At 44.1% G+C, this 25,658-nt stretch overlaps 14 protein-coding genes across 14 annotated transcripts; 7 read left to right on the top strand and 7 right to left on the bottom strand.

Moving 5' to 3' along the window:
• Positions 1 to 592: 592 nt before the first annotated feature.
• K450DRAFT_179995 (uncharacterized protein) lies at positions 593 to 943 on the top strand (the record flags this gene model as incomplete). Its single annotated transcript, XM_051584327.1, has 1 exon — positions 593 to 943. The coding sequence occupies one exon, from the start codon at positions 593 to 595 to the stop codon at positions 941 to 943; it is 351 nt and encodes a 116-aa protein (XP_051440966.1).
• A 1,190-nt stretch (positions 944 to 2,133) lies between these two features.
• On the top strand, positions 2,134 to 3,552 carry K450DRAFT_259174 (uncharacterized protein). Its single transcript, XM_051591961.1, has 5 exons — positions 2,134 to 2,282; positions 2,348 to 2,425; positions 2,491 to 2,850; positions 2,922 to 2,990; positions 3,114 to 3,552. Exons 1-5 carry the CDS (start codon positions 2,151 to 2,153, stop codon positions 3,339 to 3,341), a joined length of 867 nt encoding a protein of 288 aa, XP_051440965.1. The 5' UTR covers positions 2,134 to 2,150; the 3' UTR covers positions 3,342 to 3,552.
• A 664-nt stretch (positions 3,553 to 4,216) lies between these two features.
• K450DRAFT_259161 (uncharacterized protein) lies at positions 4,217 to 5,515 on the top strand. Its single transcript, XM_051591960.1, has 2 exons — positions 4,217 to 4,759; positions 5,070 to 5,515. The coding sequence occupies exons 1-2, from the start codon at positions 4,417 to 4,419 to the stop codon at positions 5,420 to 5,422; spliced, it is 696 nt and encodes a 231-aa protein (XP_051440964.1). The 5' UTR covers positions 4,217 to 4,416; the 3' UTR covers positions 5,423 to 5,515.
• An 84-nt stretch (positions 5,516 to 5,599) lies between these two features.
• Positions 5,600 to 5,964, top strand: K450DRAFT_179999 (uncharacterized protein; the record flags this gene model as incomplete). The annotated part of the gene is made up of 2 exons (XM_051584329.1): positions 5,600 to 5,675; positions 5,741 to 5,964. The coding sequence occupies 2 exons, from the start codon at positions 5,600 to 5,602 to the stop codon at positions 5,962 to 5,964; spliced, it is 300 nt and encodes a 99-aa protein (XP_051440963.1).
• Positions 5,965 to 6,243: 279 nt separating this feature from the next.
• On the bottom strand, positions 6,244 to 7,677 carry K450DRAFT_275158 (uncharacterized protein; the record flags this gene model as incomplete). The annotated part of the gene is made up of 1 exon (XM_051593157.1): positions 6,244 to 7,677. The coding sequence occupies one exon, from the start codon at positions 7,675 to 7,677 to the stop codon at positions 6,244 to 6,246; it is 1,434 nt and encodes a 477-aa protein (XP_051440962.1).
• Positions 7,678 to 7,711: 34 nt separating this feature from the next.
• On the bottom strand, positions 7,712 to 10,158 carry K450DRAFT_259153 (uncharacterized protein). Its single transcript, XM_051591959.1, has 7 exons — positions 10,058 to 10,158; positions 9,916 to 9,986; positions 9,755 to 9,841; positions 9,032 to 9,695; positions 8,444 to 8,966; positions 8,351 to 8,369; positions 7,712 to 8,270 (listed from the first exon to the last, which is right to left on the bottom strand). The coding sequence occupies exons 1-7, from the start codon at positions 10,129 to 10,131 to the stop codon at positions 7,789 to 7,791; spliced, it is 1,920 nt and encodes a 639-aa protein (XP_051440961.1). The 5' UTR covers positions 10,132 to 10,158; the 3' UTR covers positions 7,712 to 7,788.
• A 151-nt stretch (positions 10,159 to 10,309) lies between these two features.
• Positions 10,310 to 12,436, top strand: K450DRAFT_259151 (uncharacterized protein). The gene is made up of 7 exons (XM_051591958.1): positions 10,310 to 11,053; positions 11,118 to 11,315; positions 11,399 to 11,587; positions 11,649 to 11,735; positions 11,801 to 11,909; positions 11,972 to 12,147; positions 12,219 to 12,436. Exons 1-7 carry the CDS (start codon positions 10,487 to 10,489, stop codon positions 12,396 to 12,398), a joined length of 1,506 nt encoding a protein of 501 aa, XP_051440960.1. The 5' UTR covers positions 10,310 to 10,486; the 3' UTR covers positions 12,399 to 12,436.
• A 1,030-nt stretch (positions 12,437 to 13,466) lies between these two features.
• Positions 13,467 to 14,946, top strand: K450DRAFT_259145 (uncharacterized protein). Its single transcript, XM_051591957.1, has 4 exons — positions 13,467 to 13,652; positions 13,748 to 14,500; positions 14,588 to 14,702; positions 14,762 to 14,946. The coding sequence occupies exons 1-3, from the start codon at positions 13,508 to 13,510 to the stop codon at positions 14,665 to 14,667; spliced, it is 978 nt and encodes a 325-aa protein (XP_051440959.1). The 5' UTR covers positions 13,467 to 13,507; the 3' UTR covers positions 14,668 to 14,702; positions 14,762 to 14,946.
• On the bottom strand, positions 14,840 to 16,625 carry K450DRAFT_259137 (uncharacterized protein). Its single transcript, XM_051591956.1, has 6 exons — positions 16,431 to 16,625; positions 16,116 to 16,317; positions 15,882 to 16,043; positions 15,701 to 15,803; positions 15,364 to 15,622; positions 14,840 to 15,258 (listed from the first exon to the last, which is right to left on the bottom strand). The coding sequence occupies exons 2-6, from the start codon at positions 16,170 to 16,172 to the stop codon at positions 15,012 to 15,014; spliced, it is 828 nt and encodes a 275-aa protein (XP_051440958.1). The 5' UTR covers positions 16,173 to 16,317; positions 16,431 to 16,625; the 3' UTR covers positions 14,840 to 15,011.
• On the bottom strand, positions 16,026 to 16,807 carry K450DRAFT_259135 (uncharacterized protein). The gene is made up of 2 exons (XM_051591955.1): positions 16,431 to 16,807; positions 16,026 to 16,317 (listed from the first exon to the last, which is right to left on the bottom strand). The coding sequence occupies exons 1-2, from the start codon at positions 16,512 to 16,514 to the stop codon at positions 16,228 to 16,230; spliced, it is 174 nt and encodes a 57-aa protein (XP_051440957.1). The 5' UTR covers positions 16,515 to 16,807; the 3' UTR covers positions 16,026 to 16,227.
• On the bottom strand, positions 16,450 to 16,999 carry K450DRAFT_259134 (uncharacterized protein). The gene is made up of 2 exons (XM_051591954.1): positions 16,771 to 16,999; positions 16,450 to 16,713 (listed from the first exon to the last, which is right to left on the bottom strand). Exon 1 carries the CDS (start codon positions 16,948 to 16,950, stop codon positions 16,795 to 16,797), a length of 156 nt encoding a protein of 51 aa, XP_051440956.1. The 5' UTR covers positions 16,951 to 16,999; the 3' UTR covers positions 16,450 to 16,713; positions 16,771 to 16,794.
• A 377-nt stretch (positions 17,000 to 17,376) lies between these two features.
• On the bottom strand, positions 17,377 to 18,969 carry K450DRAFT_259123 (uncharacterized protein). Its single transcript, XM_051591953.1, has 5 exons — positions 18,765 to 18,969; positions 18,541 to 18,697; positions 18,107 to 18,460; positions 17,889 to 18,024; positions 17,377 to 17,816 (listed from the first exon to the last, which is right to left on the bottom strand). Exons 1-5 carry the CDS (start codon positions 18,909 to 18,911, stop codon positions 17,792 to 17,794), a joined length of 819 nt encoding a protein of 272 aa, XP_051440955.1. The 5' UTR covers positions 18,912 to 18,969; the 3' UTR covers positions 17,377 to 17,791.
• Positions 18,970 to 19,161: 192 nt separating this feature from the next.
• Positions 19,162 to 20,945, bottom strand: K450DRAFT_259117 (uncharacterized protein). Its single transcript, XM_051591952.1, has 6 exons — positions 20,824 to 20,945; positions 20,458 to 20,550; positions 20,323 to 20,383; positions 19,759 to 20,211; positions 19,623 to 19,689; positions 19,162 to 19,534 (listed from the first exon to the last, which is right to left on the bottom strand). The coding sequence occupies exons 1-6, from the start codon at positions 20,933 to 20,935 to the stop codon at positions 19,265 to 19,267; spliced, it is 1,056 nt and encodes a 351-aa protein (XP_051440954.1). The 5' UTR covers positions 20,936 to 20,945; the 3' UTR covers positions 19,162 to 19,264.
• A 401-nt stretch (positions 20,946 to 21,346) lies between these two features.
• K450DRAFT_259108 (uncharacterized protein) lies at positions 21,347 to 25,255 on the top strand. Its single transcript, XM_051591951.1, has 15 exons — positions 21,347 to 21,505; positions 21,600 to 21,658; positions 21,737 to 21,841; positions 21,910 to 21,987; positions 22,056 to 22,253; positions 22,321 to 22,397; positions 22,471 to 22,546; positions 22,614 to 22,763; positions 22,842 to 23,054; positions 23,124 to 23,348; positions 23,441 to 23,893; positions 23,975 to 24,046; positions 24,125 to 24,601; positions 24,669 to 24,765; positions 24,858 to 25,255. The coding sequence occupies exons 1-15, from the start codon at positions 21,466 to 21,468 to the stop codon at positions 25,130 to 25,132; spliced, it is 2,595 nt and encodes an 864-aa protein (XP_051440953.1). The 5' UTR covers positions 21,347 to 21,465; the 3' UTR covers positions 25,133 to 25,255.
• The last annotated feature ends 403 nt before the right edge of the window (positions 25,256 to 25,658 follow it).

Here is a 25,658-nt window from a genome sequence, read left to right as displayed (position 1 = left end):
TCTCGTCCCTTTTCTCTACTACTTTGACAACCCTTCTACTTTGACCATGCTTGACCCGTATCTCGCTGTTGACAACAGTCATTTGTATGGATACCCAATGCACCCGTGGCAGTTCGTGGTGACGGCTGATCCTCACACCGCCCAACATGAATCATTTCCGGTGTTCTACAATGAAGACCTTGCTAAACCCATCTTTGATACATACCAAGAAACGAAACCCCCTCAGATGCTCGATGCTGGTGCCTTGGAATACCCTAGTCCGTCTCCCTCTTTAGCCGGCAGTCCAATGATGCCCATTTGCTCAGTCGACCCAGCGTATGCTACGTCCATCGCCCCTTCGGTGTTGATATGGAGCCCGGCTCCGACTGTCCCTTACAATGACGTGAGTCCGATGCTGGCATCCACCCACTCCCCACAACCTGAGCTACAACACCAATCACCATCTGTTCACCGCTGCACTACCAGCAACGCTTTATTTTCTACCTTCTCTGTGGCGGCACCGCTCACCAACTCGTCTACCACTGCAATGTCACAGCCAAAGACTGTGAAGAAACAACCAAGCAAACCAAGAAAGACCCTCAACACCACGGCGATGAAGAAGATAGCTAAGCAGTCATCAAAACCTGAACAGTGCTATCGATGCGATTATCCAGAGTGCAACAAGAAGTTTACTCGTCCTTACAACTTAAAGTCGCATAAACGAACTCACACTGCCGAAAAGCCTTTTCCTTGCCAGTTTCCTGGATGCAACCGTCGCTTTGCTCGCCAGCATGATCGAAATCGCCATAATAAGCTTCACTCCAACGTTAAACCCTTCAGTTGTGAATACTGCCATAAGGCCTTTGCAAGACAAGATGCTCTTAGCCGACATCAGAGAGTGGTAGGAGCTCCATGCTCCGTGGTTGCTTTGGAAAACCGTAAAGTCAACCGTCTTCGCAAGTGAAAAAAAACCAAAAAAAAAAAAAAAAAAAGAAATTAACCTGTCACCCTCATACCCTCAAGCATTCTGTACACAACGAACCTCCCCCGCATATCATACCCTGAACTGTTTCAAAGCTGTCAATTTTTTTTTCTCTGGTTCCATTTGTATCATAAATCTAGCATCATATAGAAAAAAATTGATAATTGTACTCCCTTTTCTAGCCCTTTCGTTTACTTATGATTGTACGCAAACAGACATGTATAAAGTTTTCCTATCATGCCAGAGCGCCAATGGCTTTATTATCATCGATGTTGGGCTGATGAACCCACCTTTTTTTATTATTGGTCACGTTCCCCGTTGGACAATGTGGGTGTGTTCCAGCTTTGGAAAACTGCATTGCCGGTATTCAGTAACTCTACGATAACTGGTTTATGACTTCGTTAGTGTGACGCTTATGTTGCCTGATGAGCCTTTCCAAATGGGTCCAGCTCTCAATACCACGCGTGTCATTGGGAGGTGGAGTTCCCATGCACTATGGTCAGGGTATGTGTGAGCACTCGTGGCCAACTTCATCAGAAACGTGGAGCTTAGTCCTTTTTTGATGAAGAGGACCACCCGCGCATTTTGCTTTGTATATCCACCCCTGTCTTCAACCACACCACTTGCTGAACCCAGGAAGATCACTGCCTGGAAATGGTACCTGGGCGCGAAGCAAACAGGATGAGGATAATTCAGTAGGGCGAAGATGTCGGCTGACTTGTGCTTAGCTTGGTCTTTTTTTAAATTACTGTTTTTTCCCTGGGCCTTTTTTTATCATTCTTGTCTGCTTGAGAGCAGACACCTCTTTAAGAGCAGGAAATCATTAGTATCACAGAAAGAAAAATAAAATCACGGACAATTTGCTCTGAATATGGTAATTAGTATTTTCCATTTTGAGATGGAGGAATCAGCGTTGTTCAGCAAGGCAGCAAATACCAAAGGACTGCGCGGACAACGAGGTCGAGAGAGATATTAAGCCGGCGTAATGTTTTACAACGTAGAGCATACCCACAACGGAAGTTTTAGTTATTCCGGCTTCTGCTTGACTCGGGATTTGAGCTAATTTCCCCGGTGGAAGAGCAGAAGTAAAGTGGGAGTTTTTATGGGGAAAATAATCCCGGCCGGAGACTCGCGTTTCCCTGTCGTCAACTTTTGGCCATTCAAGAAACGCGTTTCACTTTGTACAATCATGCTCACGCAAGCAGCTACTAATGATCGCTCCCATGATCTGTCAAAGAAGCAAAGCTCATGGGCAAAACCACATAGTGTGCTTGAAAATTTACAGGGCTCGGTCGAGAAATTGTCACTTACTCTCAGTGCTGTAAGATTCGTCTGTCTGCTTTTCCTGCATGTCAGCGCGCTCATCTCACCTCTCGTTACATTCAGCTTCAAGGATCCGTCGAGTTGCTACAGCCTACCACCAAAGATTTCACGCGTCTCAAACATGTCATGTCCTTTCAGCGAGTAAGTCGCATTCCACCATCCGCATCAGCTACGGTGCTTGCCCTGAACTCACTCTCTACTTACAGCAATATGACCTGGTCTCGGAAAAGGATATCAAATCAGCTCAGTCTCAGATAGCGCAAGATATCCGTCCACAAATAGATACCCTTCTCTCGGAAGCAGAGTCAGTCATGGCCAAACTTCTCAGTGAAGAACAGACACTGGAAGCCACCGTGGAGAAACAGGAAGAGGAAATGAAACATCAGCAATTGAAAGTAAACGAAAAACAGCGTCTTGAGAATTTACACCATCGTGCAGGGGATGAGGATAGATCTAAAATCGATCAAGCGTCGGCTGAAGCTATGCGACGGCTTAAGAGTTTAAAACTGAAGAAAGATGGTTTGATTCGCACAATTGAGGACCGTGCTGAAGAGATTGAGAAAAAGGCAAGTTTTATGAAATGGAACAAGGTTGGGAGCTTCGCTTACACAGTCGTGATCCCTTTCAACGTACTTAGGAGCATCAACTGTACAAATTGAAGCAAGACACAAAGCGAATGCAGCAAAGAAAGCAAAACGCCGCCTCTGTAAGTAGCAATTTTATATTTTTAATTTGGCGTTTACTGTGGGTGTGAAGTAACGCACGTCTGGGAGATGGATGATTTTTTTTATTTTTTTTTTTGATACAATACTAACGCTTCCCCAACCAGGATGGTACCGCACAAGAGTCCCAGTACGAAATACGCAAGCGTCAACTTACAGCTGAGCTTGCTTCCGTTGAACTCAAATTGGATCAAAAGAAAAAAATGATCCAGTCAAAGAGAAGGTCCACGATTGGATCCATTGGCGACGGGATCATGTCAGAGTCAAAGAAGTCACGGCGGCGGAAACTTGTGGAAGCAGATCTTGACAATACCCTCGGCAACGATGGTATGTAGGCGATGCCTTCTCCCTGATCCGCAATTGGGCTTTCTCGTACTAATACATGCTTTCTCTTATTTTCACTTCAGAGCCCCACTGGAAGTTTTACCCACAACATTTACGGTACATACAAGATGTGTTGGAGCGAATATGCAATTCTCCCTATCAAGGTACGACATGCATCTTGTCCACTGACATTTGTTTTGATACCAATCCCTTTTGTCTCCCCATATAGGAGATCCACAGCTGTTGGAAGAGTACGAGAGGCAAGCCCGAAGTTATTTGCAGCAAATCCAAAAAGATAGAACCACGGTAAATACACGAATTCCACTCATGAAGTTGGCCTTCCCGCCTTCCTTATCCTCTTGTATCCCTCTCGCAGATATCTACAGTGACACAGACGGATCGCAAACAGTGGAAGCGGCACTCGATCAAACAGATGAAGACCATGTGCAAGATCCTGTTCCCTGAAGGCACGGTTGGAGCTACTATGGGACGAATCATAGAAATGCTCTTTAGTGATGAACCAACCCTGAAGAAGGACGGTCAGAGATCAGAAGAAGACGATTCCATGATTGACATTCTTGAACGAGGGGTTCCCGTCAAGGTCCTGGCTAGGGTAAGCGATAGTTGCTATGGATCAGGCTTCCATCCAATGTTATATACTTACATTAGGGTTGATTTGGTTTAGGAATTTCCACCAGCGCAAGAACGACGACACAACCTCCAAAAGGCTATCCATATTCTATCCGATGTTGGTGTGATTGAGACACTCCAGGAAGTAGATGAGAGCAATGACGCATCTCCGGGTGAGATGATTATCCGTGTCAAAGGCGTTGAGAGCATTTACGAGGAATAGCGCAGTCGACCATAACGATAAATTATGTATACATCTTTTAAGAAGCCAATAATAATTCAAATGCTACCAGTTACCATTAAGATCGCAGTGTGGATCAATGTCTGTCACAGTGAAATCAGCCAATCAGAGCCGAGGTGTCGGAATGCACGGCAAAAACAATATGCGCTCTGAGTGTAATATAAGCCTTCTAGTCTGAAACCAATTTCACTTAACCTTGTGACATTAAAATTACCATGGCTTCTAACGCAAAGGACAACTGGTCAGCTACCAAGTACGATACGAATGCAAACTTCGTGCCTGTGCTCGGAGCCACTATTCTAGGCATGCTGGACCCTAAGGCCAACGAGACTATTCTGGATCTAGGATGCGGTGATGGCGTTTTGACCAAGGATCTCGAGAAAATGTGCGAACGCGTGGTTGGCGTGGATGCCAGTGCCAACATGATTGAAAAAGCAAAGGATCTGGGGTGCAAGGATGCGCGTGTCGTGGACGGCCACGACCTCGCTGCATGGTTTGACAATGAAAACATCGAACAGCAGATCGATGGCAAGTTTGATGCAGTATTCTCCAATGCCGGTACGTAACTCAATGCTTAACCTAGGTCGCGCGCATGGGTGTGCTCATATCGAGACTTTTTTCAGCTTTGCATTGGATGAAGAAGAATCCCAAAGACGTGATTGCTGGCGTCAAGCACGTTTTGAAGCCCGGCGGTCGCTTTGTCGCGGAATTTGGCGGCTACCTGAACTGTGCTGGTAAGAATTTGGACATGGCGAAGGGGAATGCTAGTCAGTCAAAGACGAACCATTATGTTGGCTGCAGATCCCCGCAGTGGGGCGTTTGTTATGTGGCTGTTTGAATAGTGACGTTCATTTCTTCCGTTTTCTAGATATCCATGGTGCTCTTATAGCAGCTCTTAACCGCCGAGGCAAGGACGGCAAATCTTACTCTCCTTGGTTCTTTCCATCGGATGTACATTACAAAGCTTTGCTAGAAGAACAAGGCTTTGAGGTCCAGACGATCTCCCTTAATCCTCGCCCAACCGAACTGCCCACTAATGTTGCGGGGTGGATCGAAACTTTTGGCTTCACTTTCCTCGCTGCTCTCGATACCGATGAAGAAAGACGTGCTATGGTGAAGGAAATCGCAGAAGAGATGAAGGTGACTCATCAGCGCGAGGACGGCAAATGGTTCATCATGTACAACCGATGCCGGTTCATTGCTTATAAACCCAAGGTTTAGTAATTGAATTAAAAAATAATAAATCAAATTGGCAAGCTAAATGGGGGGTGGCTCCACCGCGGCGAATTGACAGTTTTCAAGAAAAAAAAATAATTTCGTCATAAGTGGTCTTTATAAGAGCCAGTCATTTTGAAATTCATGGGTTTGTCAGCATCTACCCCTCTTACTCCAGAACAAATGTCTGCCGTCAAATCCAAAGTCGAAGAAATCATTGCCAATAACAAGGTCGCTGTTTTCAGCAAATCCTACTGCCGTAAGTACTGCATCTCCATGTATGCTGAGCAAGCACGTCCTATCTAACCCGTTGCACCTATGCAGCTTACTGCCGCCGCGCAAAGGAAGCCCTCAAGTCCATCACCTCTGAGTTCTTCGTCATTGAGCTCGATGAAGCCGATGATGGCGCCGCTATCCAAGATTATCTCCAGCAAAAGACCGGTCAAAGAACCGTTCCCAATATCTTTATTAACCAGAAGCACGTTGGTGGTTGCGACGACTTGCTTTCCCTCAAGTCCAGCGGTGAACTCCAGAAGCTCCTTGCCTAACTAGATCACCTCCTCCATAAGCGGTCCACTAATAAATAAACCCCTCAGTTTTTTGTCTGTAACATGGAACGAAAGTGCATACAGTGTTGCCAGCAAAACTTGTCTTCTTGCAAGAATAGCCAGCCCGTCCCTCGACGGTTGTCTTTATAAATATTCCAAATGTGTGTACAAAATGTAGATCGTGAGAGGGTTGTAAATGACGAAGTAGGAATTTATAGTACATGCGCTCTTCTTTTTTTTTTTAAGAAAAAAAAATATAGGTTTCTTTGTTATGACAGTCTACCAACGGCGTCTGCTGCGCCGTCCCCCGCCGCAAAGGACTCGTTCGCACCACCCACCTGGAACGCAGAGTGGACACCAAGTCCACCAGAACCCATAACCCCAATAACACCGACAGCATCCGGGATTCAACTCTATGCTTTTGACGGAGTACCTGGAATTGGAACGGTAGCCGCTCTCGTCTGGCCCGTCGGTGTATGCAATACTTGAAGCGTCATCAAGGTGTTGGCGAATGTTGGGATGGTGACGACCCCGAGAAATATACGGATCAGAAATCGACTCCATAGGCCGAGTGATGGACGATTCGTTCATGGCACCTCTAGAGAACTCGGGATCCATGATCAGTCGTAAAGCATCGCTGCCACCCCCCAGTGATTGCAATAGAGACGAAACGTGATCGTTGATCAAAAGTCCGCTAAGAATCAAAAGGGAGGTGAAGGGGTGGGTAGCGAAGTGAGACACGGTGGTGTCGTTGGGGGGGTTAGACGGCTTGAAAGGGTTGTGGGTATTGGGAATGGATTCCGTCGAGATTCTGGGTTTATCATGGAGAGCAGAGATGGGTGGATCTGGGAACATAGCACGCATTTTGAGTGTATCCTGAGTGTTGGTGGTAGGTGAGGTAGGCGGCAAACTCCATAATACAAATGAACGCATGCCTCCTGTGAACTCAGCTACCAGTGCTTGAGTGGACGTATTAAAGCATTGTAAGTCATATGAACGGTGACTAGAAGTTCGAGCCGCCGATTGCAACACAGGTGATAGCTGCGATTCGCCTTGTCTTGCGTCGGCCGATTTCAGCTCCCACTGGAATGTATGATCGCCCCATTGAAATTTGAACAAGGTAGCCGACGTCGAAAGAGATACAATACGATGATTCGTATTTTCGCTCAAAGACTCTTGTGATACAATCACCATGTCGTGCCAACTTTTATCGGTCAGTGCCCACACCGGTGTGACATGTTCATGGACAGAGTAGAGTGAAACATAGGGCCTGAGTTTCTCCAAAGTCCTAACACTCATTTTGGTGTCCGGTGCGTTCCCATCCATCGACGAGGAGTTCTCGTAATGGGCAGAATGGAAGATGCTGTGTAATAGTTTCGTTGACTGCAATTCCGGTCGAACGAAAACGTGATTGCCGGCCAATGTTGTCACGGTGGTGTGCAAATCAGTGGTATCTTCACTGATGCTGGTCAATTCGGGTATGTTGATGTTGCCCATCTTTTGTCCAGAAAGGATGACCAGTTCCAGCAACTCTGCACCTGCTCTCAAAGCGGGTCTAGCAGTGTTGATGGTCATCGGAGGTTGAGCTGGGTAATGCTTGGAACTAGAAGGTGGAGAGGGTATTGACGAGGCATCCGGTATGGGGCTAACATCTTGTGAAGATCTTGTCGGTAATGGAGTAGAGGAAGCTTCCTCGTCTTCATGTATTGACATTTAGTAAAGTGCAGTGGGGACTTCACAAGAAGAAAGAAAACGCTCTATTTTTAAACCAGCCAGCGGAAACGAAATTTATTGATTATGGCTGTTACTGTCATCAATTCCACTTTAACCACTGCCGACTCCGACAAACAGTCCATCCACTAACCCTCTCCGACGTCGATAGATCATATCTTTTTCGTTAGTAGCAATGTCTGATACATTGCTTAGGCTTCTAGACTTCGACATCTTGGGCCGTGTAGCGTCGCTCCCTAAAATTTGCTGAGCCCATCGTCCAATGGCCTTGGTAGCCTTGTCAGCGTCTGGTAAAAACGGGATCATTTGTAGGAAAGCGTGGCTCATGCCCTCCATGATGCGAACAGTAACACCATGATCTGGATCTTCATCATGGTGAGTTCGCTTATGACCGTTATTTCGTTTGGCTTGCCGGATTCGTCCAGCAAAAATCACTGTGTCATCTACAAATGGGTCTTTTTCTCCACACATCATGTATAATTTTGGAAATTGTGACAACAATGTAGACGGCGCCACGATGGGGGACAACAAATAGTCGGTGTCAAAGTCTGGATACGAGTGAGGACCGAGATACACTGTACCGGGAAGAGTTCCCAAAAACCGAAAAAGTTAGCTGCGAGTACACGTCACGGCCTGTTGGATGTGGAATACTTACGGATAGCCATGGCTCGCATCTAGTTACAATAGCAAACGTTATCAATATACGCTTACATAAACAATCACTCTCTCTTGGCAATAGAATTCTTACCAGATCAGGTGTAATGATGCGGTCGTTGAAGAAACTCATCCGGCTGGTCATTGCCAAACGCGGTACTAACGTGGCAGATGATACATCAACTGAATCCCGGGTAGGCATAAATCTAATCCGCTCTTCTAGACTGGTCCCGCGCTTGGCATGGTTTGCCTCTAGACCCAGTGCACGTCGCCATAGGCTTCTTCTCTCCAAGTCGGGCTCTACACTAAGCGGTGATTGATGGCGCATGTGATCCTTGGATTCTAGAAGATGGCTCATGGTCGTGGCGTTTAAGGACGTGCTAGATTCAGCCCGCATGAGTGAGATCTGAGACGGAGACATCCAGCAGGATAAGTCAAAGTTGAGACATGGGTAGACAGTAATTACACCGGCAGGTAGTGGAATCACTTGATTTTCATGAACAGACGCCGAAGGATCGTCAGATGTCATGACAAAAGAAGAGTTAACGCTGGATGTTTGAAGCTGCTGATTGTGAGCCAGAATTTTCAAGGTGACACCTGCTGCCAAATTTCCTCCACTTTGGACGCCAATTTCATTAGTTAAGAGCAAAACGTTGGCTCCCATCTTTTGGAAAGCACTTACGCAGAGTCACCAATAAAGGCAATCGTCACCTCTTTGTCGCCTCGAAGGCCAAGAACTTTTCCGTTGCTCTCAACGATGCTGATATAGGTATCATAACATTCTTCCATGGCCCAGGGATACGGATATTCTGGAGACTTTCCATAATTGACACTGCATATCAAATATCCGGTTTGTGCAGCCCATTGTGATATGGCATCTTCATGACAGGGAGGCGGCATACTGACAAATCCTCCTCCAGGAAAATGTAAAATCAAGGATGTTTGGTCTTCTAAACTATCTAGACTCCCAGCATAGTACAGATGCAGCTGAACAGGCGGAAGACTGGCTCTTTCTGAAGAGGCTGGGCGGGCCACCTGAATGACCTTTTTCATACTCAGCTTGGGTCGCAATAAAGAAGAAACGAAGCTTAATATTGGGTTACTTGCTCCCTTCTCCCAAGATGTTCTCATATGCTCTACAGTAATGGTAGCTCGAACTTTTCTAGATTTCTCTTCCGCATCATCTGCAAATACCAAGTAGTAGGCGGAAAAGACGATCGATAAGATATGACGCAGCCAAGTCGGTTTGATGCCCATAGCCGTGAAGAATCCCGCATCAAGAGCCGTCAAGATCCAAGTGCCACGGAAATAACTCCGCTTATACAATCTTGCCAATGGTTCAGGAGCTACCGAAAAGCTATCAGGACGGAGTAATACTATGATACATTTGAAAACTATACCTTACCATCGATACCGAGCAGAATATGAACGTTTCGTGTAATGTATAACATTAGCCAAGTGCCCAGCACGATTCTCCATGGCGCATATTGCTCTGATATGAGAAAACAAAGATGAGACATTCAGATACTTGCATTGTGTTCGAATTATTAAGCTGTCATCGCATACTAAGTGTTCTATTTTCTAGCCCCAGGGTCTTTGGCCACCTATATCTTTTTCCGTTCAACAATAAGAATAAGCTGACAAGTTAAGTAAATTTAATATTAGGGTCGTGCGTTATATGGTGCGGTGAATCGTCGAGTTAGCTGACCTTGTACATAATGTAATAATGATTTGTGTCCGCTTCCAGTTTGCTGAAGGCCTTCCTGCAAGGTGGTCTAGCATAGTAACGAGTGGAAAAGGAAAGAGAGAGGTCGTCAGATGGCCCTGGCCCGTCTGCCGACTTGAAGCTCTCCTTTCATGGTTTGCACGTGAAGGTACGTATTGAGGGTCCGACTGATACTGTCATAAACATGAGATGCTTGTCAATCCAGATATGTGTAAGTTGGACGAGCAGATAACCAAAAAGATCTTGTTCTGCTGCATGAAAATATGAGAATGGATAGAAATTAAAGGCGTTGTACACACAAATGGAGGACAAGAAATTGCTGTCAGAAGGGTTTATTTTAACGTTGAAAATTTTTAAAACAAGCTTTTGAGCATTACTGTTGGTTTGGCGACTGTGTTTGAACGACGGCCAATGACAATTCTGGGCAAACGGAAGGCAGACGATGCATCACCATCATGTCTCGCTAGCGACAATCAAAGTGAAGACTTGGAGACAGTAGTCCAGGATTTCACCATTCTCGAATCCAATCCTTTCCTGGTCTCGGATTCGGAATCAGATCGTGCTTCGGACGTTGCTGACCCGCCAGAGAATGGTATATCTACACCTCCACCGGTAACAGAACACGATAGCTCTCTGGCAACATACGTCCAGGAGGCGAAGAATTCTATTCTGGACAGAATTTCCGAGCGTTCCTTGCCAATTGATCTTTCGAATCTGTCAGAACAGTACGACAAGCTGCATCACTTGTTAGAACAAACCGTCAAAGTAGGCGAAAGTAATTCGTGCTTACTTATTGGCAATCGTGGATCAGGAAAAACGGTATTAGTTCGGAAAGTAATCCAAAGTCTTCAAAAAGAGCATAAAGACAATTTCCTGACGGTGGAACTGAACGGACTCATACAAACCGACGACCGAAGCGCGTTACGAGAAATCACGAGACAGTTGACTCGAGAATCGCAAATGGAAGATAGAAGCTTTGTAAGTCTTCCTCCTGACACACACTCTATTCTCTCGCTCCCTTAACTAATCGTTCTTCTTATAGACGTCGTTTGCTGAATCGCTGGCGTTCCTTCTGTCGTTGCTGAAATCAGGATCAAAGTCAACAACACCGGTCATTTTCATATTGGATGAATTTGATTTATTTGCTCAACATACCAAGCAGGCTTTGCTTTATAATCTTTTTGATATTGCTCAAAGTTCACAAAATCCTATTGCCGTGATTGGCTTAACGTGTCGCTTGGTAAGTCAGTTAAACATTGACTTCAATCAATGTTCTGAAAGCTAAATGTCTCTCCACTATACCTGGCTATATTGTGATTACAGGACACTATGGAGCTATTGGAGAAACGTGTAAAGTCACGATTCTCACATCGACAGATATACCTTTATCCGCCATCAAGTTTTGGAGATTTTTCTAGCGCGACGAAGAGCGTTTTGTCGCTTCCTATGTCTGACTCCATAACAGATGAAAATCATACAACTTACATACGTAATTTCAATGAAGCTTTAGATGTAAGTCGTCCTTGAAGGAAATCGCCATCGGTGGTCCCCAAAATTTAACCTAGTTTTACAGACCTTGTTCCAGGACCCATTATTTCTAGCGGTCATTCGACGTATCTTTGATCTGACCAAAGATCTGCGCATGGTTTTTAAAATATGTGTAGGTTAAACTTTTTTACCTGGCCCAATTGACCAAACCTACAAAAAACTGACGCAAAACTCTAGTTTCAGCCCGTCAGTTCCTTGTCAGCTCAGAACCCATTCCTAACGGCAACACAATTTTATGATTCTGGAATCATGCAGCGTGCAGATTCCAAGACTGAACTGTTGAAAGGTAGAATATCCCACTGTATATGCATTGCCTCCGTGTACGCCTTACTTACTTTGTTCTCTTAGGCGTATCACTATTGGAGCTCATATTGATTGTGAGCATGGGCAAGCTTCTTGATCGAGAAACGTCAACCTTTAACTTTCAAATGGTTTATGATGAATACAAAGACTTTATGAATATGACTCAAGCTAGTGGACACAGCTTTGGAATGAAACTATACAAGCGCGCGGTTGCCCTTAAGGTAAGTAGCAACAAGCTGTCAATTAAACCATGATCTCTTTTTTCCTAAAACATTCTCATTATTCGATTTAGGCTTTCGAACACTTGCAGTCCTTTGAACTGGTCTGCCCTGTCGAATCTGTCGCAAAATGTCCAAAAGAATATCGAATGATGAAAATCATGTTAGAACCTAGCCAGATCAGCAATGCTGTCGCGAAGTACAGAGATTGTCCAACGGCCGTTAAAAAATGGGGTATTGGCAATCCACTGTAATAATGTAAATAAACCACGCTATATTCATTGTAGAGCTATTTGTGAATGACCCCTGTGCCCACTTGGTGGTTGAGTGATAGCGGCATCTTGATTGCTTGACACTCTAAAAGCTCCTATGTATAGATATCGCTACAATATCCAATGGAAATACACCTTGTTAGCAAAAGTCGATGGCAAGTACCTTTTCGAGAACGCAATGCAGCTCATGTGGGCTGTCTTCATTCCCTCCATTGACGAGATCGTCTGAATCTCGGGTACCAACACCGCCGGTCGTGGGACATGATATACAATTTAGAAACAGGCATAAAGCCTGTAATTTATGATTAAATTTACAATAAACGTTACTGTAATAGATGGTATGTATGTGGAGTGAAATACTACAATTGACCATGGTGGTCAAGCTACAGCAAAAATGACATTAACTATTGCTTGATATCTGATATCTTTACAACGATAGGTTGACCCAAGACGCTTAGGAATTCCGCCGCATTGAATACAGTACGTTCATAGTGTGGCGCACCGTTATTCAATGTTCCTTCTTCGTTCACGGCCAGGAACCCTGGTTTGTATTTGAAGGTAAGGTAGAATGTGTCTGGTTTTTGTGGGTGGCCACAGTACATCAATAGCTGTTCATTCGCGTTGACTGTGGACGGATCGACAAAGACCACAGGGCCAGTTGAATCGCAACTAAGGATATGACCGTTGTCATTGTATATCCAAAAGAGATCGCCTAACTCTATCTTGTCCATGGAAGAAATCAGAGGCAAAGTCAAAAAACGAATTACAAACACTTTTGAGGAGTTTTAACGTGTACCAATTTGCGGACCCTCAATTACCTTCGAGTCATTCTGACTTGAGGCACCTGCCGCATGTTCCCAACTTTCTGAAATCCGTTTAGCTTTCCTCTATTTTCAATGGCGAAATGTAAACTTTTCGGATAGATCATTTCGTTTGACATGCTCAATAAATGTCAGTGATTTTTTGTGTTTTTAAATAAAGTACTGAATACATATGATTTACCAAGGTTTAAGTAGCAAAGTAGAGACTTTTTGGAAATCGCGCTTTGTCCTCCGATCAAATTTGTCTCAACGGCAAGCCCCTCCCACCTTATGGAAGTGTATTCTTGGGATATCGTACAAGCTACTATCTTGTCCCAAGCTGAAGTAGCAGGCACGCCTATACCGGAGTCACTTTTTGAAAGAAACAACTTTTTTTCACCCCAAGGCTTGGGATGCAATCTTACATTCTTTGAAGGTATAAATGAGCATGGCTCTGTGAAGATTCCAAAATATCGCCTAGTTAATCTGTGATATTAGGGATCTCTGAAAACGGAGTCTTCGATTTACTAGTGTCCAGCAAAGGCGCAGAGAAGCTTGCGGAATATGTCTCTCAGGAATATCTTGGGACAAGCGGTGGACTGACGCTATCTGGTATACCGCCACATGTCTATACCGATATCACACCATGCAACATATCAACAGCACAGCAATTCACCAAAGCTGTACAGAAACTCAAGAAACGGAACAAAGCCAATGACCGGTTGCGGGATGCCATTGCTATGTGGAAGAATGCATCTGATCTTGTCAACTCAAAACGATATGTTTTCATCAGTTTTGATATCGAAGTATACGAAATGGATCATAAAATTTTACTGGAACTAGGCTGGTCAATGTTTGACTCTCAAACAAATCGGTATATGGATCAACATTACATCAACAGCACTTATCGGCATTTGAGCAATGGCCGTTTTGTGGACGACCAAAAACTCAAATTCATGTTTGGCGTTTCAGTGTGGGCTTCGCTAGACCAGGCTCTGACGGAATTTCGAAAAGATTTGGATTGGTGTGTGCGGCGAGATGGCGGTTATGTTCTGGTTGGCCATGGATTGGAGAATGACTTTAAATTTCTTGCCATGCAAAAGTTCAAGTGGCCAGTTGCAGGCGGAAGAGGTAGTCATAACGATGTCAGTCGTAGTGCTGTTGTAGCTTCCTTGGATACAGAAACATTGTATGGTGCCTACAGCAATAGCCTACACAATCCACCATCTCTCGGCCGTTCCATGGATAATCTCAATCTTGAATCATGGTGCCTACACAATGCAGGTAACGAGATTGTGGATGAATGCCACCAAAATGTTTGGATTGGTCCTATTTGTTTGTCGCCATTTTACTCATTGATGTTCATTCTAGGTAATGATAGCCATTATACCATGGAGTTATTTCTTCATCTTTGCCAGAAATACCCGTCCACAAACGCTCAGGCTAGTTAGCGACTGCGCCAAACTTATCGCAAGATGATCACAGTGTGTGTACCGATTGCGATTCAGCCTTTGCCGTAGAAAGCATTGATTAATACGACCTAAGCCCTATCGTCACCATTAGTCATTTTTATGCTTTCAGTTTTATTTATTGACAGCAATGAAATATATATTCCATGACATGATCTATTATTTGGGTGCGAGGGGTAACATCTCCCGTACCAGATAAAAAAACAAGAAACAACAGATTTACATCATCAACCGTAACCAAAACAAAAAAAAAGGTGAAAGAGGGGAAATAAGCGAGACAGTAAAGAACGCTAAAAATCCTAATAATGGAAATACTTTTTGTTGGTTTACTGAGGTTGAGGCTGAGGGGCTTGCTGCATTCCAGCCTGGCTATACTTGATTATATAACCCTTGATAGTGGTGTAAGCATGGCCGACCGCAGGTGGGATAGAGGGGTGAGCGTTAGGAGGTAACAACAACTTATCCATGCGATTGTTCAAATCACGGAATGCGCCACGAGTATAGGACGACAAATGGAAGCGCAGACGCAGAAAGTGAGCAAATAACAGAGGGGCCAACAGAGAGCTTTGGAAACTGAGTGTTCGATTGGGGGTGTAAACATTGGTCAATTTTTCGAGATCGATCAGGAGTAGTAGACCTGAAGGAAACAATTTCTCCCATCGCGAAAGGAACACTTACGTGATAGCACCAAGGATCAATCGACCCATCACACCAATGACCTCAACTTGGGCAACAAATTTCATAGCGGTACCATATCGCATATCAGTCCAAGCCTTGATTTTACGTTGGAACTTGGTTTGCCAAGCATTGTTAGCAGCCGCTGCAGCTTCTCCGTTGGATTGCGAAGATGCCACTGGGAAAAGTGTAGGGATGACGTTGGAACGCAAATAGCTGGAGGCATGAAAAACCGAGTAGGTGGCGAATGGAACCAGTGTAACTGTGTACGGTCGGTCATGCACGCACGTCAGAAAAAAGTTTCTCTATTCACACACTTTTACCGCATCCAATGCCTTACCTGTAATGGGCTTATTGCAATACCAGTAGAATGCGAGCATAAAGTACTGAAAATTCTCATCGAGCATAAGCTTTTGCAAGTACTGAGCGTTGGCTTGTGGCATCTGTATTGTAATTTGCACGATGAGCGTTAGTGCGCCACAAAAACAGTGATCCGAGATCCGCTAGCTACGGGTACTTACGCCGAGAGATTTATAGACAACTACACCATAAGAAACTAAGGCACCAATGAAGGCGACTGAGTATGCACGTGAGTTACTTTTGAAGGTAATGAGCGAAATAAGGTAGAATAAGGTGCCAGCCAAGACGGCGACGTGTCCTAGAAACCAAGCAAATTGAGGGTTCTACGCAGATGCGAGTGATGTTAATACTATAGTGGATTGAGCGTGGCCCATCGCTGAAAGAGTTCAATTTACCTTGACAAGTTTGAGAACGCGATCTTGGAAAGGGAGTGCCGGAGACGTCGTTGCCATGGAAAACGAGAGATTGGTATGGAATCCTAACAACCCAGTGCCGGCCACTGGGGTTTCAAAAAGGCTGGGCAAATGTGACTTCCGACCATTTTGCGAACAAAAATCCAAATCTTATTGCAAAGGTGACGTAGATAGCATTGAAAACCTGTTGAATTAACACATCAATTACAGCAGGGTTCTTTTTATTCCCAATGTCAGATACGGGCGAATGTTTAGACGTCCTTCATAATAAAATAATTCCTATCGCTCACTACTTACCGCTTCACTACTGTTTGCATAATTTTTGCCCATCTCCACGTAAACATGTGCATTTTTTGCCATGTGTGTAACCAATCGTATCATGCTGTACTCGAGCTCTTGCTTCGGTTCACCACATCTGGTGTACTTCCTACCTCTCACAAAGCGCAACTGTCAAAATAATGATCGGGTGTCATTATTCTGAATGACATCCAATTGAGACAAAGACGCAGGCAGCATGGAAGCTCCTCCGCATGTTCTGCTGCTGGCAATCCGAGTACTTTCATGCTCACAAAGCATATTGCTGCTCCAAATTAGAAAAAGAAACAGTACTTTGTCCAGTTGTCAAATCGTGACCTACTGTTTGAGCGAGCGGAATATCGCTTCAATGCATGATTGCAGTCACGTCAACATAGAGAACATTTGGGGAAAAAAAGCGTTGGTGTACGAAGCAAACATTGATCAGCCTAACAGAGTCTCCTAGCTGGCAAATCGATTCCCAGTGTCTATAGAAATTGTTTCTGTGCGAGAGGATGAGCATGTTATGCACTGTGTCACGGCGTATTCCCAATCTACGTTATAGACTTTACCGATAACGGCAGGTCACCGAACGACATCGGGCAGTAAAGATCAGTAGCTAATTTTTATAAGCGCAGATTGGTCCGCCCTTCCGATACAAATTATGTTAAAGCGTGATCGTCCTTCCGCCTTCCCTTGCATGATTAAAGCATGTCGCCGACTCAGGTGCATGGTAGAATGGGGTATATCTCCTCCACTTGCTTTAATCCTGCCACACCAGCAAAAAAAGAAATTGGAACCCTCTACAACTGCTAGGCAGATAACTGAGGTTTACGGTGTAATGAGCCGAATTTAGCGGCTGTGTAAGAACCACGAATGAGTATTTCAAGAGATCGTAAACATTCGGTTTTAAAAGTCTTATTCTCGATTTCTCATGCAATGTATGCCAACACTCATGACCACAGTAAGATCAGATACATACAGCCGCGAATGGCTTTTTCAGTACGTAGCTAAAACTCGGAAAACAACACTACAAAATCTTGGGCAGGCAGGCACGGTGCGTTGTTCATAATGGAACCCTATGACCACTGTTGGTGGTACAATGAACTCCATGGGTGTGACAAAACCGGATGAACAGAAGTAGATGCAAGTTTATTATACAGTGTGTGACCCAGGCGGGCTACTCTGGAATGTAAGGCGTAAGTTTGGAGGGAGGTGATAGCAGAAATGAGATCCAGCGAGGAATTAGTAAAAAACGAGTCGATAAGGTAAATCGAGAGGACGAACGGCATTTAGCATCCTTCAACAGCCTATTGTATCGATTGACTTGGCCTGTGATCTAAGCACGTGCTCATGAAGGAAATCTATGCATCCGCCATGACAATATATCTGCAAACAAATCCGGATGGTTTTAGTCAGGTAGGGTGAGATTTCATTCTCGGCCATAAAATTAGTAATTACCCTTTGTCTGCTACGACACCACGGCACTTGACAAATACAGTGTATTTAAGAACCCAGCGAGGGTGTAATGTGGCATTTTCACCCACTAGGTTTTGAGCCTTCATTATTTTGTTAAGGGTCTCCTTAGGCAGGATGTCTAGAAGAAGAGAAAAAAAAATTAATATAACGTGATCAATTGCGCAATTTTGTAGAGATGTTGCTCCGATCGCCTGACTTACCGGAATAATCACTATGTGCTAATAATTCTATATTGTTGGCCTTTGCGTAAGTAATCAAATCTCTGGGAAGCTGGCAGCATTCAGCAAGATCGATCTGATTCACAGCGGGTTGAACTTGAACTTTCTGTGAGAATGACTTTAAGTCAGACTGGCTGAAGTCAGTTACGCCTAACCGTTCAACGACTTTATTTCTATGCAATTCTTGCAGACTTCGCCAGGCAGGCAAAACATCGTCGTTGGTAGCCGAAAGGATAAAGTTCTCGATAGTCGATACGCCAAGGAGTCGGTGAAGATGGTTGAGAGATTGAGTGACGGCGGCTTGCGAAGGGTCGGAGCCAAGGATGAACAATTTTGCTGGGGTTTACGAAACGATTGGATGATTAATCACTCCCGATATTTTTCTTTCGGCGCTGACTATGCAATCGTATCCTTACCGGTGATTTCAACATCCTTCCTGTCTTCTACAGGAACAATGCTGCTTAATCGCAAATCGGGAACTTCCAAAAGTCCACTGTCTTCATGATAGTGAAAAGATGGTTGATCAGACACATGAAAAGATGTCCTGAGGGTATCATTGATAGCAGCTACAAGCTAGAATGATAATAAAGGTTTAATAATCGTTCTCGAGTCGTATGCTTTCATGTCATATCTTCCTTACTTCAAGGTTGGACTTGGTGCTAAGAGAATTATTCTTCCCGGCTATACTTGTCTTCATGACATTGCCAGTGTATAGTACAAGGTGATCGAACTTTGGTACCATTGGCATGGAGCCGTTCCAATGCTGAGTGGTAGTAGAAACAGTCATCAATTGATAATGGAGTTATGGGCAAAGGTAGGAATTATTAGAGAGATAGAAGAGTTGTAACGAAACCAAAAAAAAAAAAAATGGACGATTACAAAAATATGGGATTCCACCAAGTCGTGACTGCTTACTTGACAAATCAAACTCCCAAAAGCAGCAAAGTCGGACAAAAACCATCAGTGAGAACCGATACTGAACGATACAGTCTCATTCGGTGGATTCGAAAAGAAATTAAAAATATACGATTTTTACTTGTCTAACTTATTTTAAGTTGCAATAGTACAGTCTTTCATACATGGTATCATACAGAACCCTCCTGATGACTAATATAATAGGAGGGGTTGAGGTCGGTTGGGCTATATAGAAGCCGCTCGGCTGCGCTTCACAAGATTCGATGTTGAACCAACTTCGAATGCTCGTCCTGATTTCTCGTCGGGTGACTTGATTGCAAGCTCCTCCTGACTGACAGAAAAAGATTGGCGCTGGCGTGGACCTTTCATGGCCATTTCGTTTTGAGCCGCCGTGCCTCCACGCGCAATGGAGTCAAGTAAGTACACACCCATGAAGATGATAAGGAATCCGCACACTAAGCTGATGGTATTCACAACGCCTGCGGAGTTCCAGCCCTATAATATTAACAACGGTGGCAAAAGATCAGCCATAGATTCAATGTAAAGTTTGCCGATCTAATCTCAATATAGTCACGGGTCTTACATGGTACATGATGGCTGAAGCTACCAAGGTTGCCGTCGTAAAAAAAACAAAGTATATTGGGTTCACCCTATACACGTTCACGTTAGCATGGTATCGTACATAAAGTGTCTAATGTCATGACGATGTGAATACTTACACATTAGTCGAAAACGTATCGAGGGCCTTGTTGAAGTAATTAAGTTGAATAAGAATGCATATAATACACATCACCATGAAGAAGTAGGTTGATGGATGCGTGAACTGGTTGGTTCCGCTGATGGTGAGACGAACAGCTATACCAAACGCTTTGATGGCCATAACGCTAAGCGATCCGACGAGAGAGCAAATCGTGACATATACAATGGGCTTCGTCCTTCCCCACCTTGGCACAGCTCGCCATATCATAAGAATGGCCACAATAACGACGAGAACGCCGTACACAATAAAGCCAGGCTGCAGCATGTAGGATAGTAATTCCTGGACACTTTGGACATCTGGATCCTCTGGAGCATGCAATACGATAATAACCGCTCCAATAAGTGATAATACACATCCGATTATTCCTATTGGGCCCAACCTCTCCTTGAGAAATATGGCAGCCATAATTGCACTAATGAAAGTATAGCAAATAACATTTTTCGTTAATGATTCCAATTGGGAAATATTATGTTTTTTTTCTAAATGGCAATCTCGGTATTCAAACTGGATTGGAGAATCTTACCCTATGATGACACTCAAAGCTCCAAGCGGTGTGATGAGAATAGCCGGAGCAAAGGTATAGCCTACACCACAGGTTAATACATCGTACGTCGATCCAAATTGGGGTAAAAAGCTAAAATAGAAATAAAGTACTTGCCGACAAAATTGAGGAGTTCACCTGCAATCATCGTGATCATACCGGCCCACCAGACGGGGTTTTTGAGATATTGGTAGCTATCGGAGGAGTGGCCTGTTTAAACAATAGGATAAAAAGGATGAGATACTGTGCGTTTATGACTTGGCGCTAATAGCGGAGGGTTAATTATGTCTCAAACGCCGGAATCCCTGAATATCCAGTTGATCAGGCGTTTAAGGCGATCAAGTGGTTGCAGCGTTTCGCCAAGGTGGAAGGTTAATGAGCGGCGGATTGATTGACGACATTTTGGACATTGTTTTGCATTCGAACATTTGAGGGAGAGAGTCATTCCCTTGGGAGTAAGAGCAACTAAAAAGGGATACTGACCATTTGTAGTCTTGCTCTTTTGTAGGCCTTTCTTCGTTATAACAAAGGATGTGCCTATGAGCAGACTTGAGCACAAGGCCAGAATTAAACCGATATATTTGCCATCAATCATTAAAAGGGACAAGTGAGAAAGGAAAGGAACGAGAGGAGCACACTTTTAAAAGGTATCAGGCAGGCGATTTTTTGATCCGCAAAAGAACAATGCGGTCATTGGTTGTTACCAAAAATGCCCAGCCTATTATCCTGATAGCAACAGTGCGGGGACGATTATACCGATTTGATACATGCGTTGAATATGTAGCTATCCATCCTACATGATTGCTTTCGCTCGACTTCCCTTCTTCATTGACCCCCCAGTGGCGATGATTCAAGGGCCATCCGTTCCTGTTGGCTCACCCATACCCCCACAAAGTGAACTGGGCTACTTTTGGGAATCATTTTGGGTTAGGGGATTTGTGACGTGCCATAGTTGCAGCTGGATCAGGCAAACTCGTTCTCAGCTCCAAAACTCGCGTTGCTGGGGAGAAATTTGCAGTCCACGCAGAGTCCCAGTCGTATTTAAGTTCTTTGCCTGCCCACCCGCTTTCATACTCAAGTAGTCCCTCTGGTATTTTTTATCTCTGATCGACTTAGAATCACAGCATGGACGTATCAACACTCCTTCAAAGCTCACTATCGACGGGTAGGGTTACTACTTTTCTATAAGGCGTCACAAGGCGACACACAGTGAATGATAGTGTTCCCAATCAAATATTTAAAACCTTAATTTCGATCAGATCAATCCATACGTGAAGATGCCACTGCAAAACTCGAGCAGATGTCTCGAGAGAACTACGTATGAATCAAAATCAACCCATGATTACCCAAATGCTAAATTATATTTGACACTAACTGCGCCATCGCTCTTTGGTAGGCTGCCTATGTAGCCGTCCTTAACCAAGTTTTTGCAAGTGAGCAAGCCGATGGCACGCTACGACAGCTTGCGGGATTGGCACTTAAGAATTCCTTGGTTGCAAAGGTGAAGTTAGTTTTTGGCCACGTTGTATACCATATGGCAAAACTCATGTATGTGGCCCGTTCATGCAGGAGAATGTAAGGAAAGAAGAGTATGCTCAAAGATGGTTATCGGTTGAACAAGGTGTCCGTAATGAAATTAAGCAAGCTGTAAGTGTGCAATTTTCCCGCATCATCCACAGTCATAAGCACGTCATCTAACATGGAGTGATCCAAAGGCATTGAGGACGTTTGGAAGTGCTGGTATTGCACGTAGTACAGCACCTCAAGTAGTGTCTGCTATAGCTGAAATTGAACTTCCAACAAACCAATGGTCAGAATTGATCCCAACCCTGTTGGATAACGTTACCAACCAAGAAAGCGCTTTGCAGCGTCAAGCTAGCTTGCAAACTCTTGGCTATATTTGTGAATCAACAGTCAGTTGTCTTTCTTTGTACGTTTGGTGGCGATTCCAGCAGATATTGACACTCCTGATAACTGTAGGAGCCAATGGTGCTTGCTATTAATGCAAATGAAATTTTGACGGCCGTTGTTCAAGGAGCTAGAAAGGAGGAAACAAAGTGAGTACAATTTGTAGATGTCTTGTGAACGATGAGACTCATCACTTATATACTCAATCGTATATTTAAAAAGTGATGATGTTCGAATTGAGGCCCTCCATGCCCTTTACAATTCTTTAGAGTTCATCAGAGCAAACTTTGAGCGAGAGGTTGGTCCATCTATACCTTCATTGTACCATTGCGAAAACTGTTGTTGACTCATCCATATGCTCATAGGGAGAAAGAAATTTCATCATGCAAGTCGTTTGCGAAGCTACTCAGAGCAGTGACGAACGCATTCAATTGGCTGCATTCGAATGCCTGGTACGCATCATGCATTTGTATTATGACAAGATGCGTTTCTACATGGAAAAGGCCCTTTTTGGCGTTAGTATTTAATCTGCTTCTGATGGCGTATGAAATTGCATTTTTTGACATTGTACCTATCGGTTCAACCTTATGTAGTTGACGGTCCTAGGAATGAATTCTGAGCACCAGGGTGTTGCCCTTCAAGCTGTAGAATTCTGGTCGACGGTGTGCGATGAGGAACTAGAGTTGCAAGAGGAAGCAAATGAAGCGTTTGAAGTCGGTGAGCAGCCAGAACGGGTCAGCTTTGACTTTGCAAAGACAGCAGCACCTGAGATTTTACCAGTTCTCTTGTGGATGCTGACCCAGCAGGTACGTACAAAATCTTGGTTAATCAGTTTCCGACTTGATATTGACAACAATTGTTAATTTTCAACTTAGGAGGAAGATGCTGATGAAGATGAATGGAATATCGCAATGGCGGCTGGTACTTGCCTTGCTCTGCTTGCACAAACCATTACAGACCACATCGTGCCACCTGTCATTCCATTCGTAGAATCAAACATACAAAGTACCGAATGGCGATACCGTGAAGCGGCTGTTATGGCATTTGGCTCCATTTTGGAAGGACCAAATCCTCAGATTTTAACTCCTCTGGTCAATCAAGTAAGTAACAAAAAGAGATAGGTAAAACGTGAGAATGGTGTCTTCAGCTTTACATATTGCTGACAAATACACGTGTGTGCAACATCAATCAGGCACTGCCGACTTTGATTAATATGATGCGGGATCCTGATGTCAATGTGAAGGATACTGTCACCTGGACACTCGGTCGCGTCTCTGATGTGTTGGTGGAGTGCATTAAGCCAGATATACATCTTCCGCAATTGGTATCTGCCTTGGTGTTAGGTCTTGAAGACAATCCCCGAATTGTCGGAAACTGCTGTTGGTCTCTTATGAACCTTGCCGAACAGCTTTCCAATGCCGATGATACAGACCAAGAGACTTCGCCATTGTCTCGATATTTTGAAGGCGTCATCACTGCCCTTCTTCGCATTACTGACCGCCCTGACAACGAAGCAAACTCTAGAACGTCAGCATATGAAGCGATATCCACGTTTGTGTCCACAGCCGCAAAAGATTGCTACCCTAATATTGAAAAGGTCGCCATCACAGTGTTGGAGCGCTTGGAGCATACCTTATCCGTCCAGGTATATACATTGGCTGTGAACGGTGCATGGATCATGAACAAATGTTTAAATTTTTACTCATTGTTGCTTATGAAATCACAGAACCAATTGATAGGGAGTGATGAGCAAAATGCCCACTATGAACTGCAGTCTAACCTTCTTAGTGTACTGACGGTAAGTAGTCATTGTAATTGCAACAGCCATTGACTAGTGAATGGAATACACTAAATCAAAAAATTCCCGCCATTTTAGAGCTGTGTCCGCAAATTGGGCAAAAACATCAGTAGCATCGCGGATCGTATCATGACAGTGTTCTTACAGATCCTGAACTCTCAAAGCAAACACTCCACTACCAAGGAAGATGTTTTCATCGGCGTCGGTGCCTTAATAAGCGCACTAGAAGCAGATTTTGGACGATACCTTGAACCATTTATGCCCATCTTGTATAGTGCTCTTCAACATCCCGAAGAATATCAGTTGTGTGGCATCGCCATTGGACTGATTGGCGATATCTGTCGAGCCCTAGGAGAAAATGCCGTCCAGTACAGTAATGCGTTCATGGAACTATTGATTCAGAACCTTCAAAGCCCAGTGCTCCATCGAAATGTCAAGCCTGCTATTCTTTCATGTCTTGGTGATATTGCCTTGGCCATTGGCGGGCAATTCGAGTCATACTTGAACGTCACCATGATGGTCCTCCAGCAGGCTGGTAACATGAGAGCAGACAAGGTAATCATCATCATCGAAAATATAAGCCACCCGAACACGTTGCTCAATTCATACTTACGTCTTTCAGACTAATTTGGATATGATCGAGTATGTCAATCAATTACACGAAGGAAATGTTGAAGCTTATGTTGGCATCGTTCAAGGACTTGCGACAGGTGGCAAAAGTAAGTAATTTCAGGCTTAAAGAATGGAAAAAATTTTCGTTGTCATCTTCGTTCAACCTCAGCTAACGGAACGCCTCACTTCTTTCATGAAGCTCCTTTGATCGCACCCTATGTGCCTGGGATGTTCACCTTCCTTAGCATTGTGGCTGAGGATGAGTATAAATCAGATACCCTTGTTAGAAGTCTTGTAGGTTTAATTGGTGATTTAGCGGATGCTCTGTATGGTACGGATGGCAAGCAGTTCTTCCAGGTAGACTGGATAACCCAAACCCTCAGAGAGGCGAGATCTAGCAGGCATTACTCCCAGAGCACCAAGGAAGTGGCAAGGTGGGCCAAAGAAATGGTGAAACGTACTTTGCAATCATAGAATATTGTGCCTTTCAAATTACATATTACCCTCAAAAACAATTTTTTTTATACATATTCAAATTCTCCACCACTAAAGTTGCGCTTTTGAGCATTCTCGCACTTTTATTATCCAGCGAGCACATGATATATTCAATTGGTTACCGTGTATGTATTAGAATTCAAACGTATATTTTGTTCTCGAAACGATGTGGTGGTTATTTTGTTCACGGAATGGGGAGTGGGCCATGCTTACAACACATTACAGCAGAACCACATCAACAAAACAAATTAATGCAAACCTTACATTTGATGACGTTAAACCGTTTTTTAATATAAGGGAGAAGTCAATACATGAGGAAAAAACATCAGCTAATCGTTTTCTTGCAACCACATTACACAATACAGAAGTGTTGAAACAATACTTCCTTACAGATTAAAGCTGGGTCTCAAAACGGCCGATTGTCTTTCAAATTCTCGCACATCCATCTTCCACAGCAAATGATCGTTCGTTCTGAGCTGTGACAGCTTTCGAGGAGGGACAATAA

The sequence above is a fragment of the Umbelopsis ramanniana genome, assembly GCF_025399195.1.
Source record: "Umbelopsis ramanniana AG unplaced genomic scaffold K450scaffold_74, whole genome shotgun sequence".
Taxonomy (NCBI): domain Eukaryota; kingdom Fungi; phylum Mucoromycota; class Umbelopsidomycetes; order Umbelopsidales; family Umbelopsidaceae; genus Umbelopsis; species Umbelopsis ramanniana.
Note: the sequence above shows the minus strand (reverse complement) of the source record. Positions and strands in the feature narration are given on the sequence as shown.

What these genes read in the sequence shown, in the direction of transcription:
- K450DRAFT_259145 (XM_051591957.1), top strand. Translation starts at nt 13,508, where the DNA reads ATGGAAGTGTATTCTTGGGATATCGTACAAGCTACTATCTTGTCCCAA. An exon ending in CAATCTTACATTCTTTGAAG is followed by an intron (nt 13,653 to 13,747) that starts GTATAAATGAGC and finishes TCGATTTACTAG; the next exon opens with TGTCCAGCAAAGGCGCAGAG. An exon ending in ATGGTGCCTACACAATGCAG is followed by an intron (nt 14,501 to 14,587) that starts GTAACGAGATTG and finishes TGTTCATTCTAG; the next exon opens with GTAATGATAGCCATTATACC.
- K450DRAFT_259153 (XM_051591959.1), bottom strand. Translation starts at nt 10,131, where the DNA reads ATGCTAGACCACCTTGCAGGAAGGCCTTCAGCAAACTGGAAGCGGACA. An exon ending in TATTCTGCTCGGTATCGATG is followed by an intron (nt 9,696 to 9,754) that starts GTAAGGTATAGT and finishes GCTTTTCGGTAG; the next exon opens with CTCCTGAACCATTGGCAAGA. An exon ending in GCCTTTATTGGTGACTCTGC is followed by an intron (nt 8,967 to 9,031) that starts GTAAGTGCTTTC and finishes TGGCGTCCAAAG; the next exon opens with TGGAGGAAATTTGGCAGCAG.
- K450DRAFT_259117 (XM_051591952.1), bottom strand. Translation starts at nt 20,935, where the DNA reads ATGATTGATGGCAAATATATCGGTTTAATTCTGGCCTTGTGCTCAAGT. An exon ending in AAAGAGCAAGACTACAAATG is followed by an intron (nt 20,551 to 20,823) that starts GTCAGTATCCCT and finishes TTGTTTAAACAG; the next exon opens with GCCACTCCTCCGATAGCTAC. An exon ending in TGAACTCCTCAATTTTGTCG is followed by an intron (nt 20,384 to 20,457) that starts GCAAGTACTTTA and finishes CCTGTGGTGTAG; the next exon opens with GCTATACCTTTGCTCCGGCT.
- K450DRAFT_259174 (XM_051591961.1), top strand. Translation starts at nt 2,151, where the DNA reads ATGCTCACGCAAGCAGCTACTAATGATCGCTCCCATGATCTGTCAAAG. An exon ending in ATGTCATGTCCTTTCAGCGA is followed by an intron (nt 2,426 to 2,490) that starts GTAAGTCGCATT and finishes CTCTACTTACAG; the next exon opens with CAATATGACCTGGTCTCGGA. An exon ending in GAAAGCAAAACGCCGCCTCT is followed by an intron (nt 2,991 to 3,113) that starts GTAAGTAGCAAT and finishes TTCCCCAACCAG; the next exon opens with GATGGTACCGCACAAGAGTC.
- K450DRAFT_259161 (XM_051591960.1), top strand. Translation starts at nt 4,417, where the DNA reads ATGGCTTCTAACGCAAAGGACAACTGGTCAGCTACCAAGTACGATACG. An exon ending in TGCAGTATTCTCCAATGCCG is followed by an intron (nt 4,760 to 5,069) that starts GTACGTAACTCA and finishes TCCGTTTTCTAG; the next exon opens with ATATCCATGGTGCTCTTATA.
- K450DRAFT_259134 (XM_051591954.1), bottom strand. Translation starts at nt 16,950, where the DNA reads ATGCTCATCCTCTCGCACAGAAACAATTTCTATAGACACTGGGAATCG.
- K450DRAFT_259123 (XM_051591953.1), bottom strand. Translation starts at nt 18,911, where the DNA reads ATGACTGTTTCTACTACCACTCAGCATTGGAACGGCTCCATGCCAATG. An exon ending in AGCACATAGTGATTATTCCG is followed by an intron (nt 18,025 to 18,106) that starts GTAAGTCAGGCG and finishes CTCTTCTTCTAG; the next exon opens with ACATCCTGCCTAAGGAGACC. An exon ending in GGTGTCGTAGCAGACAAAGG is followed by an intron (nt 17,817 to 17,888) that starts GTAATTACTAAT and finishes ATTTGTTTGCAG; the next exon opens with ATATATTGTCATGGCGGATG.
- K450DRAFT_259151 (XM_051591958.1), top strand. Translation starts at nt 10,487, where the DNA reads ATGACAATTCTGGGCAAACGGAAGGCAGACGATGCATCACCATCATGT. An exon ending in TTGGCTTAACGTGTCGCTTG is followed by an intron (nt 11,316 to 11,398) that starts GTAAGTCAGTTA and finishes TTGTGATTACAG; the next exon opens with GACACTATGGAGCTATTGGA. An exon ending in ATTTCAATGAAGCTTTAGAT is followed by an intron (nt 11,588 to 11,648) that starts GTAAGTCGTCCT and finishes CTAGTTTTACAG; the next exon opens with ACCTTGTTCCAGGACCCATT.
- K450DRAFT_259137 (XM_051591956.1), bottom strand. Translation starts at nt 16,172, where the DNA reads ATGGCAACGACGTCTCCGGCACTCCCTTTCCAAGATCGCGTTCTCAAA. An exon ending in GCGTTCTCAAACTTGTCAAG is followed by an intron (nt 16,044 to 16,115) that starts GTAAATTGAACT and finishes GCATCTGCGTAG; the next exon opens with AACCCTCAATTTGCTTGGTT. An exon ending in TTGATCCTTGGTGCTATCAC is followed by an intron (nt 15,259 to 15,363) that starts GTAAGTGTTCCT and finishes TCGAACACTCAG; the next exon opens with TTTCCAAAGCTCTCTGTTGG.
- K450DRAFT_259135 (XM_051591955.1), bottom strand. Translation starts at nt 16,514, where the DNA reads ATGATACGATTGGTTACACACATGGCAAAAAATGCACATGTTTACGTG. An exon ending in ATGCAAACAGTAGTGAAGCG is followed by an intron (nt 16,318 to 16,430) that starts GTAAGTAGTGAG and finishes TTAATTCAACAG; the next exon opens with GTTTTCAATGCTATCTACGT.
- K450DRAFT_259108 (XM_051591951.1), top strand. Translation starts at nt 21,466, where the DNA reads ATGGACGTATCAACACTCCTTCAAAGCTCACTATCGACGG. An exon ending in GTAATGAAATTAAGCAAGCT is followed by an intron (nt 21,988 to 22,055) that starts GTAAGTGTGCAA and finishes AGTGATCCAAAG; the next exon opens with GCATTGAGGACGTTTGGAAG. An exon ending in GTAACATGAGAGCAGACAAG is followed by an intron (nt 24,602 to 24,668) that starts GTAATCATCATC and finishes TACGTCTTTCAG; the next exon opens with ACTAATTTGGATATGATCGA.